General features: G+C 35.8%; 1 protein-coding gene across 5 annotated transcripts in view; it reads left to right on the top strand.

The window, feature by feature from the left end:
• Nucleotides 1-11,488, top strand: part of LOC107553508 (phosphatidylinositol 3,4,5-trisphosphate 3-phosphatase and dual-specificity protein phosphatase PTEN-like) — a 24,250-nt gene extending 12,762 nt beyond the window's left edge. For all 5 annotated transcript variants that reach the window (XM_016235760.1, XM_016235785.1, XM_016235771.1 and 2 more), the window contains 3 exons: nucleotides 4,568-4,734; nucleotides 5,133-5,456; nucleotides 10,376-11,488. In XM_016235760.1, the coding sequence (XP_016091246.1) occupies nucleotides 4,568-4,734; nucleotides 5,133-5,456; nucleotides 10,376-10,561 (677 nt within the window). In that variant the 3' untranslated portion in view covers nucleotides 10,562-11,488. The remainder of the gene's footprint in view (nucleotides 1-4,567; nucleotides 4,735-5,132; nucleotides 5,457-10,375) is intronic.
• The last annotated feature ends 57 nt before the right edge of the window (nucleotides 11,489-11,545 follow it).

The following is an 11,545-nucleotide window of genomic DNA, read 5'->3' as shown; positions in this document are numbered from 1 at the left end:
CATAGAACTGCAGCACAAGCCTGTCAATTTTCTGTCTGTTCTAATCCAAAAATACTTAATCACCTCTCAAAAGAATAAAACAAAGACATGTAAACAAAATGCATGTTTTGGGCATTAGCAATTCATATAAAGCACCCGCCGCAATATTTCAATCACTAAAAACAGCGGGACATTCTAAAATTGAATGTGAAAGTGGAAGTTTAATGTTAAAACGGTGATCTTAAAAGATCAAATTCAGTACACACCTTATTGATGATGCGTGCTTTAAACAGGGAAGCAGATGAGCTGGAATATGAATGCAAAGCACTAAATGGTTAAGTGTTTTCTTTATAATGGTTTTCTATGGGAAAATATTTAATATTAAACTTTGCGCAGTGCGTTTATATTCTGGGTTCATCTGCTTGCTTGTACTAAGTATGCATCATCAATAAGGTGTATACTGAATTTGGCCTTTAAATATCACTGTCTTACTGCATTTGCATTGATAAAATATCAAATGTATTATAGTCTTAAAAGTAAATTAACTATTTTATTATTACATTATTGTTACTAATTATATTTAATTTCTTACGATGTTAAATATGTACAACTGGTTAGTTACCTAATTAAAAGTTTGTGAGTGGTAAAACCTTTTTAACTTTTTTGAAAGAAGTCTCTTGCGCCAAGGCTGCATTTATTTGATCAAAAATACAGTAAAAACACTAATATTGTTAAATCTTATAACATTTCAAAGAACTCTTTTCTATTGTAATATATTTAGAATTATAATTTATTCATGTAATGTCAAAGCTGATTTTCAGTGTCCTTTACTCCATTGATTTCTGAAGGGTCATGTGACATTCTAAAATGCTGATTTGGTGCTCAAGAAACATCACTTATTTATTATCAATGTTGAAAACAGTTGTTCTGCTTAATATTTTTGTGGAAATCAAGATATATTTTTTCATGGTTCTTCAGTGAATAGTTTTAATTTTTATTTGAAAAAAAAAATGTATTACTGTGAAAGTCTTTACCTAATCAATTTAATGCATACTTGCTGAATAACTAAAATATATATATTTAATTTTTATTTATTTATTTATTATTATTTTTTTTTACACGTTTGAACAGTAGTGTAAATAGAAAACAATCTATGGGTTGACAACGTACTGTCATGCTGCACACCTAGTGTACTTGTTTAAAAGAAGAACCTCCCTGTGTTACATGCTGACTGTGCTGGGTGCATGCAGGGGTTGGGTGGCTGGGTGCTTGTTCTTGGATGCATCTCTCCCTTTAGGGTTGTCAAAAGTACAGACTTCGGTACCAGTCAGTAGGTTTGGGTATCAAGAACCGGTTCCATTTTAGAACCGGTTACGAATTTCCCATAACTGGGTGGGTATTCGATAAGACACGTGCATTTCGATTCCACTTAACGATTGCCGCGTTTTCATTTTAATGTGATTTTAAATTATTTAAGCGCAGGAAGGGAAAGAACTGGCAAACTGTTTTGCGTGCTCTACTCACATCTGACGCGTGAACACCGAGAGCCATGGTCCCGGTGTGGGTTTCCTGGCCTGTATTCATTCTCGAACTGTTCTGTGCATTTCCACTGCAGAAAAGGTAGTTCTAGGCTGGACTTCATTCACATCTTGCAAGCAATATGTACAAAATGACGTCAGTATATCCTTGTAAACACAGCTGTTTTTGTCTTAAGTGAATATAAACCGATGAGAAAGAAAACATGTGTTTTAGATCCACGTGCATTCGGTGTTAAAGCAACAGCAGCCTAAAAAAATGTCCTGCCTGTCATTCATTTTAATCAAAGAACAAATTCACTGATCTTGATTGAATATCTTTCATAACTTTAATGAGGATTAATCTATATTTCATTTATGAAAAAGAAAACTATGCAGTGTTTTTAAACTTTTGATTTCAATTTCTGTAGGCCTACCTGAAATTTGTTCAGTTGTATTTATTTATGATATTGCAAAATAATTTTTGTTCCTATTTTGTTACTGACTGTTTACTTGTCTTTAACAATTTAATGTTTGAAATTTATTTTAGTCTAGTTGTTTTTGCTGTGGTATTTTTGTTAAAACCATAGGCAAATGTTCCTCTTGTAGGCCTCAGTGTTCTGTAGGCTGCTGATTTTTGCTCATGTTATTCAGCTGCAATAGAATGCTTTGTAAAAAGAGAGAATAAATATCTTTGCCATCTAATTAATTGACTTTTTTTTTTTTTTTTGTCTTATTGAAATCAAAACTAGGAATTGATAAGAATCAGAATCGACAAAATTTAAACGATACCCTACCAGTCAGTAGTAGGGATGCTCCGATCCGCCTTTTTCGCCAATACTGATTCCGATACCTAGGGTTCGGTATTGGCCGATACCGATCCAATACCAGTGAAGTTTTTTTTCCCTCATTTAAATAAATTTAGAATTTATATATCTCTGTGTGTGGAACTGATAATCATTCTTTCACAATCTACTAGATACAGACTACTTCATTTATTTTTTTTTTTTTTTTTTGTCTTATTGAAATCAAAACTAGGAATTGATAAGAATCAGAATCGACAAAATTTAAACGATACCCTACCAGTCAGTAGTAGGGATGCTCCGATCCGCCTTTTTCGCCAATACTGATTCCGATACCTAGGGTTCGGTATTGGCCGATACCGATCCAATACCAGTGAAGTTTTTTTTCCCTCATTTAAATAAATTTAGAATTTATATATCTCTGTGTGTGGAACTGATAATCATTCTTTCACAATCTACTAGATACAGACTACTTCATTATAAATAAAATAAACATGAAAAAATATAGGCCTATGTATATTTATAATCTATGACAAAAATGTATCATAAACTAGGTTAGTGGATAATTCGGCAGCAAAAGTTATTCTAGAAAAATCAGTGCACAATAATTTTAACATTTAGTGAAAAAACAATATTTTGTGGGGAACAAATAAAAGTGTTGCTCTAAATATGGTAGAATGTTTTTTTATAATTTGTATTATTATAAAATCCATTCATTAAAAACATTCATGAATGTATTTATATATAAGTATATACTATAAAATTAAAATACATTTCTTTTAAATGTATAACATATTTTTTAATAAGGCAACAACATATAATAGATACAAACTGTTTTGTATGCAGCACGAACTCTTTTTATACAGTATATGAGCACGAAGTGCTTCCAATATGCGCATCCGGTGTGCAGAATGATGCGTTTGAAGCAACATGGCGTCACAGCCTGCACACCGGATGCGCAGATTGTAAGTGCTTTGTGTTATTGTAAGCGCTTTGTGTTAAAAACTGCAAAGCACAAAGGGAAGAGAAATTGATCCGTAGTGTATTATATCTGTGCAACAGTTATTGAGCCTTTCTTTTAACAGTTTTAAATTTCAGTTACTGTGCACGTTAAAAACAATTTATAGTCTTTTCTACGCCCGTGTTTTGTTCTCACAGACACCCAGTAGCAAGTAACAATACAACATTAAACTGCGGCAAGAAGATAAAGTCCTTTTCGCAAAATCATAGACATGTATTTACAAATCAAATATAATGGGAACACAGAATGATCTTGGAGAGAGCTTTACCGAGCTGACTGCTGTAACCGAATGCGACCAGGGTTTAAAGGCTGAACGAATGACTGACAGCCACAGCGGAGGAAAGAGTTTGTGTGAACTTTAATGTAAGGACTTAAAAATTCATATGTAGCTCACATTAAGCTATGGTATGGCTTCAGAAGTAACACAGAATAATTTGCACAATCTGGGAAAAAAAAGAAAAAAAAAAACTCTGATTTGGATCGGCCCTCTCTGACCGATACCCGATCCTAGAAAAATGGCACTATCGGAGCCGATACCCGATATGAATATCGGATTGGAGCATCCCTAGTCAGTACTAAAATTTAAAAAATGTGACGATATCAGCATTTCCCGCTAGCATTTTGAGCGCTGTTGAGTGGATTCTTAAACCCCTCTGATTGTTCATTGTGTTCACGCGCTCAACAGATATGTCTGTGATTGGCTACAATGATCATCACGTCACGCTCTTCACTGAGCGCTTACACAGATACACACGGGAGCGCTTGAAAGCCGCGTCTATCAGTGAATCCCTAATATATCTGCTCATAGACAGATCCGCTGATAGATGCGCCTTTCAAACATATCTGTTGAGCGTGTGAACACAGTTGCCAATCAGAGATGTTTTAGAATACGCTCATCAGTGCTCAAAATGCTAGCGGGAAATTCTGGTATCATCACATTTTTCAAATTTCAGTACAGACTGGTACCAAAGTCAGTCCTTTTGACATCCCTATCTCCCTTTGCATCAGCCTCGTTCCTAATCACTGACATTGCCTTGACTGATGATGTCAGATCTGGGGGTGGAGTTATTTCACTCGGTGTGGGCTTCTTGATAATTAACACCTTTCTTTATTTCCTCTTTGCTGAATACAATTCTTTTGCATACCTTTTATTTTTTCTTTCTCATTTTACATTTATTCCCACAATTCTCCTCTTCCTCCCTGTCTCCATCTCTTTCTCACTCTCCCCATCTCTCTGTTCTGTCTAACAGACCCTCAGTTCGTCGTGTATCAGTTGAAGGTAAAGATCCACACGTCAAACCCAGCCCACACACGGAGGGAAGAAAAGCACATGATCTTTGAGTTCCCTCAGCCTCTTCCGGTTTGTGGCGACATCAAAGTGGAATTCTTCCACAAACAGAGCAAGATGATGAAGAAGGTAAGTTCTTGTGTAAACTTTGACCTGTAACCCTTCTTTCAATACCATAATGTCATTAGTACACCGTATCACAGGATCTTGACCCCGTTGCCAAGGCTGCAGAGAGACGTTGCCTTTTGGCAGTTTGTGGTTTTCCGATTGTTTTACGTCTTTGGTAGTTGCTTTAGCAGCTACTGCATCCTTTTGCGTGTGTTCTAAATATGTTTGCTTCCTCATTTTAGTTTTTTCTTTCTTCCAACAGCATGTCTGTCCTGTGTGTGTTTGTGTTTCTGCTCTATATAAATGTGTTTATAAGTGCTGTTGTTGGAATGTGTATTTGTGTTTGTAAACACTTGCTATTTATGGCCATCCAATGCCCAAATGTAAACCGTTTGCTGTGTGCTCATGTGCGTTCGCAGGATAAAATGTTCCATTTCTGGATAAACACGTTCTTCATCCCGGGTCCCGAGGAAGCTGGGGAGAAAGTAGAGAATGGGTCGGTGGTCAACGATGTGGACAGCCTCTCCTCTCAGTGCCAGAGCTTTCTAGCAGAGAGGGAGAGAGAAAAGGAGCGAGGGATCGAAGTGGGAGGATTTGAAAGAGAAAAGGGTGCAGAAAGGGGAGGAGAGCGAGCAGGAGTATCGGATGGAGATAAAGACTACTTGATTCTGACCTTAACAAAGAACGACTTGGATAAGGCCAATAAGGACAAAGCTAACCGATATTTCTCACCCAACTTCAAGGTGAGGGCACACCATTCAACACTGAACAATGGATTGATCAAAGTAGCTTTATGGCTTTATATAACAAATATGCAAAATTCTCCAGATACTTTTATTATTTTGACATTTACATAATTTCAAACATATTTGGTGACTACAGGTTACACAAATGTATTAATGTGAAACCAAGTCTCAGAATAGGAGATGGCAGCATTTCACCAGTTTTTAAATGAAGAATATATTAAAATATTGTCAATTGCACACTGAAACTCAAAGGTGTACCTTTAGTTTTCTGCCAAAACAAGGGTTCAAGGGTCAAGAATAAGGGTTGTGGAAGTGAAAACATAACAGAAATGTATTACTATTCTATTGTACTCTTCTAATGTTCTATATTTATGAATAAGTTAACTCGTCTACTGGCAGCAAAACATGACTTAACTTGAAGACAGAAGATTGCTGAAATATTGCAGCAATATGAGACTTCAGCAGTGTGGGTTTATAAATGTATAAATCACAATTCAAATCGCAAATGTTTGTAAAAAGGTAATTGAATGTGTTTTTAATTTCAGTTGTGCAGCTTCAGTACTTTTGTTTAAACCAGGGTTCCTCAATAGGCGGCCCGCAAGAGAAAAATGTTTGGCCCGCGCTAATTTCAAATAATGTGGGATGAAAATTCAAAAGCGGCATCAGAAAGTGACATTAACTTACAATCGTGTCTTCACCGGACGCGAGCGGTGCGGCGCGACAACAAAATACAATAGAACTTATTATAATCAGTGATGCTGTCTATACTGGATGCGGCGCAACAAATCCCAAACAGAAAACTGCTGACTCGTTCTATATATGACGTGCTGACACAAAGTTCAAATGATTTGCCATGTTTTGTCGTAGGGCTGAAATTTAGTCCATTTTTAAAAAAAAAAGCGCTGGACATATTTAGGACCGTAAATCAATATGGTGGCTAGTTATGATGTCCCTACGTTAGCTATGTTTTGTGAAAGACTAAACGCCATTGTGCATAAAAATACCACAGAAAGAAAGTTAGTCAATATCACACGAAGAGTGCCACCTCTAAAATCAGCATGATTACTAATGTGATTCTATTCAACAGTTCAATAAACAAGAAGGTAATATTATGAGACTTATGTTTTAGACACTATATTGCCTGTTTTTGCTTTATTTTGCCAACAAAAAATTCCAAACACAGCCACAGCGCTGTTTTGCGTCTCTGTGCAACATGATGGCGTTTCGTTCCTGAATGAATCAAGAATCAACCGTTTAAATGATTCGGTTCAATCGCAATGGCTCACTTCTTAACAGTGACTATTAAACATTTAAATAAAAAAGAAGGTAATATTATGAGACTTATGTTTTAGACACTATATTGCCTGTTTTTGCTTTATTTTGCCAACAAAAAATTCCAAACACAGCCACAGCGCTGTTTTGCGTCTCTGTGCAACATGATGGCGTTTCGTTCCTGAATGAATCAAGAATCAACCGTTTAAATGATTCGGTTCAATCGCAATGGCTCACTTCTTAACAGTGACTTGCTGCCACCTGCTGGTGGTTTTTTTCGTTTTTAAAATAATTGTAAATATCAGTATTCGGCCAATCAGAGCAGACTGCGCTTGTCGGAAGGAGGGACTTTGTAGAAAACGAAGCGTTTGAGAGAGGCGGGGCATAGAGGACCTACAATAATGTACAGTATTTGAAAAATAATTTTTTAACATTAAAGCATGTCAACATATACTGTTACACCAAATACACCAAATAATGATCTTTAAAAAAGCATCATATGACCCCTTTAAGTTTAAAATAACAAAATATTATTTATGCTTTTGTAAATGCAGGTTAAATGCATTCATGTCCCTCTGTGTGGGAAATTCAACCCATGCAGCTTCTGTGTTTCCTCTGCATTGCAAAGATGAATTTTGATACTGATATCATTTGTCTGGTAACAGATAACAGCCCAAATGTATTTTATTCTAATAGACTGATTAAATGTAAGAATTTGACTCAAAAGATGATGCACACTTTTAGAAAATGCTTTATAAAGGTAAAATTGCCCATAAAATATAAAAATCAATTTAAACTTATTGGAACAGATTAATTTCCATCACTGCTGTGAACTGACCCGCACACAGAATATGAAGGATATCAAAAACAAGTTTTACACACACACACACCAGTATGTATAGGGACATTTAAGAGGGTTTATTCTCCAAATAACTCTAATTTCATGTTGCAGAACAATGTGTTTAAAAATTGTGTATGGTCTCTTTTTCTTGTTCCAAGTTACCTTCCTGTCCACTGATTTTTTCCTCTCACAAAAGCCACAAAGCCTTCCAAGAAGACCGTAAAGGCTTATGTCATGCTTGAGCTTTAGTTAGGCTGAAACTTGAAAGTTAAGTTGCACGACATAAATGCAATGTTTAGGTATTATTTTAATTACTATTATTTTGATTTATGCCTTAGTTTTAGTTTGTACGGTTTACCTTTTTTAAAGTAATGTGAAATAGATTTTTTGTATTTTTATTTATATATTTAATTTTTTTATTGATATATTTGTATTTGCATTTTGAATGTAATTTGGCAATTAAATACATTAAATGGGTTTAGTTTTCACGGTTATTAATGTATGCAATTTCAGCAATAAAAATGTTAATTTTTCTAAAAAGAAAACAAATTAGTTGTTTTTTTTAAGAGATCTATCTTATTATCTCTTGTATATTTAGTATTGCTCTTTAATAAAGAAAAATTACTTCTTATCCTATTAATCGATGGAATAATCTGTAGAATACTCGATTGCTAAAATAATCGATAGCTACAGCCCTACTTTGTCCAGTGTAGATATACGATGTGACAGCAAAAACATGGTGAGTGTGAAGTAAAGAAAAGTGGACACTGAAAATAGATGATTAAAATGTGAATGGACTGAACAGTTTTGAGTGCGTGAGTGAGTGATACCATCTTAGTTATGGATGTTGGTTTGCAGTGAGTTCACAGTTTTAACTTAAGTTTGCTTTAGCCTAATTTATTTTCAAGATCTAAGGTAAAATATCTATTGTTGCTTTCACTGTGACCATAAAGATCATGCAAAATAATATTCAAACTCACATTAGACACTTTTAATATTGAATGAAGCACATAATCATTACCTGAGATCACTGTGATATTTTGTATGTTGTTCCTGCCGTGACGTCGCAGAAAATAAAAACCATTTCTAAAATAGAATCCCGAGTCGCTTATTGTCACGTGTCGCTGTCGCGGGTGGTTAGGACAAAAACTACATAGAAAAGATACTTTTTATCGCATCACGTCTGGTTGGGACACACAGTGTTACAGTTTGATCCCCCCCAAAAATCTTAAGTATAAAAATATTAATGCTGATAGATCTAATAATTGAATCTGCAATTAGGGAAAGTGGAGAGAAGAGATGCAGTCCGGGGATGAGCAGGAACAGTTGATTTGCATGGCAGACATGGAGATCCAGATTTTTTGTTTGCTCATTTGTTTTTAATATTCAACAGCCAGTTCTTCTGTATCTAAATGCAAAAATTTTCATAATTGTTTGAATAAGACAGACTACTGGGGGGAAAAATCTGGATATTTATCTTGTGACCATCTTTTGATTATTTTAACAAAAGCAACAATATAATAATTGTAATAATATATATATATATATATATAGGTCAGTGGCCCTTGGCTTGGTATTGTTGGCAGAATTCAGCTCTCGGCGAAAATTAATTGAGGAACCCTGGTTTAAGCTGATGTACACTTACAGTCAGTCATGTTTTATTTGTTCTCTTGGGTTTAAGATGTTGATCCCATGACTGTCCAAATATTACTCAGTATGTTATTTTTCTCTAAATGACTCACATTAGTGTAACACTAATGAGTCACATGACACCGGGGAGAGAAAATGGCTAATTGGGCCCAATTTGGACATTTTCACTTAGGGGTGTACTCACTTTTGTGGCCAGCGGTTTAGACATTAATGGCTGTGTGTTGAGTTATTTTAAGGGGACAGCAAATTTACACTGTTATACAAAGCTGTACACTCACTACTTTACATTGTAGCAAAGTGTCATTTCTTCAGTGTTGTCACATGAAAAGATGCAATAAAATATTTATAAAAATGTGAGGGGTGTACTCACTTCTGTGAGATACTGTGTATATATATAATTTTTTTTTCTTTTTCTTTTTTTTTTATTCATCCAAAGATCCTGAAAAAATTTGTATCTTGGTTTCATGAAAATATTAAGCAACATAACTGTTTTCAGCATTGATGCAAAGAAAAATGTTTCCCCCACCCTCTGGTCTATGCATCCCTGCCTCTGCTGAATTATTTTTATTCCCAGTGGGGATAAAAACCTCCTGTGAACCCGCTCCAATGTCCTGATCTGAATCAAATGATTCGTGATACGCTATTCGATTGGAGCGCTTTGAAACAGTTAATCATTTTCCGACGCAATGGTTTAACTGATTCGGAGTTTCAAAAAGCTCCGTTGGTACTGTTCTTTGCTCGCTTTCTCAATATAATTTATTCATTGTTTGAATAACCATGGAAATGAAATCATTACATTTAATAGGTCTAACGTACAATGTTTTTATTAAACCGTGATCACGATAAATAGCCTACAGTTTCCGTTGTATTAAAAACATTTCATGACATGCCACATATTATCTGTTATTTTTTAGCTTGCCTAAAAAGAGGGGTAGTTGGGTCAACCTCTACCTATAGAGTTTTATACGCCTATAAAGTTTTCAAAAGCATCCCCCCCTCTGTTTTTTTCACAAATCGCACCCTTATATATATATATATATATATATATATATATATATTCATATAAATGCTGATTCATACTTTAAGACTGTTTAATTTTGTATTCTGCAAAGCACGCATATTTATGCTACCTTCTATCTTTTGTCTCTGTCAGGTGAAGTTGTACTTCACCAAGACCGTGGAGGAGCCCTCAAACTCAGAAGCGAGCACGTCAACTTCTGTCACTCCGGATGTGAGTGATAATGAACCTGATCACTACCGCTATTCAGACACCACTGATTCCGACCCAGAAAATGAACCTTTTGATGAGGAACAACACGCACAGATTACAAAAGTCTGAACACTTTTTGGCTTCTACACAAACACACAAACACACACACACACATACATACATACATATACACAAACAAATACATGCCGGACAAAAACAAGAAAAACCAACCAACACCAGTGAAATAAAAAAGGAGAAAACTTGAAAATAAACTGAAGAGAAAAGGACCCTTCCTCCTCTACCCCTCCAACAGCTCGAGGACAGTCGTGTCGAATGCCATTGATCACTGACGAAGATAAAGATCCTGACCAATATATTGTTTTACTTCATTTTGATTGATGAATTTCTTGTGTGGGTAACAACACCGTTGCCTGAGGTGGGAGGGAGGGTCCTGTAGCTATTCTGTATATATAAAATCCCTTTTTTGTGTCAAAGACGTTAAAATCTAGGCAATCAGGCGAGGGGAGGGGAGGAGAGGTAGAGCAGAACACACATCTCTCCTTCTCCCTGTCTTCACCCAGGCCAGTGCTGCAATCACCCTCTCCCCCTCTCCCTTGCTCTTCCCCTCCTTACTGTGAATGCTTCTCGTGCTGTCCGCAGGCGCTAAGATCTTTGACCCCTTCCAGCGCGGTGTGTGCTGGCGTACGTAGTCCTTCAGGCTGTTGTACAAAGGCTACGGCATGCCAGCATTCCTTTTTCCTAGCCTCACAACCAACCCCACCCCCCTCACCCCCACCCCACTGTGTATAACGATAAATTATGCAGAAAAACACGACATCCCATGTAATTGTCGATGTTTTTTTCTTTATTTTTTTTATTTTTTATCCTAAGATAATAAAAATATAATACATGAAAGCGCAGGGAACCAGTGTTTGCAATAATGTTAACACTCAACATTTAAAGGACAAATTGGTGTGCATGTCATTGGAGTCAGTGTCCATGTTTAATAAATGATATATGATGTGTTTTTATTAAAACAGAAGTGTCAGAACTCTCTGAAACAGTAGTCTGAGATCCATTTACAAAAGTAAATCAGTATAAAAACTTCAAGCT

Source organism: Sinocyclocheilus grahami, unplaced genomic scaffold (genome assembly GCF_001515645.1).
Source record: "Sinocyclocheilus grahami isolate Dianchi unplaced genomic scaffold, SAMN03320097.WGS_v1.1 scaffold18.1, whole genome shotgun sequence".
NCBI lineage: Eukaryota > Metazoa > Chordata > Actinopteri > Cypriniformes > Cyprinidae > Sinocyclocheilus > Sinocyclocheilus grahami.
This window is presented reverse-complemented; position numbering and strand designations above follow the sequence as displayed.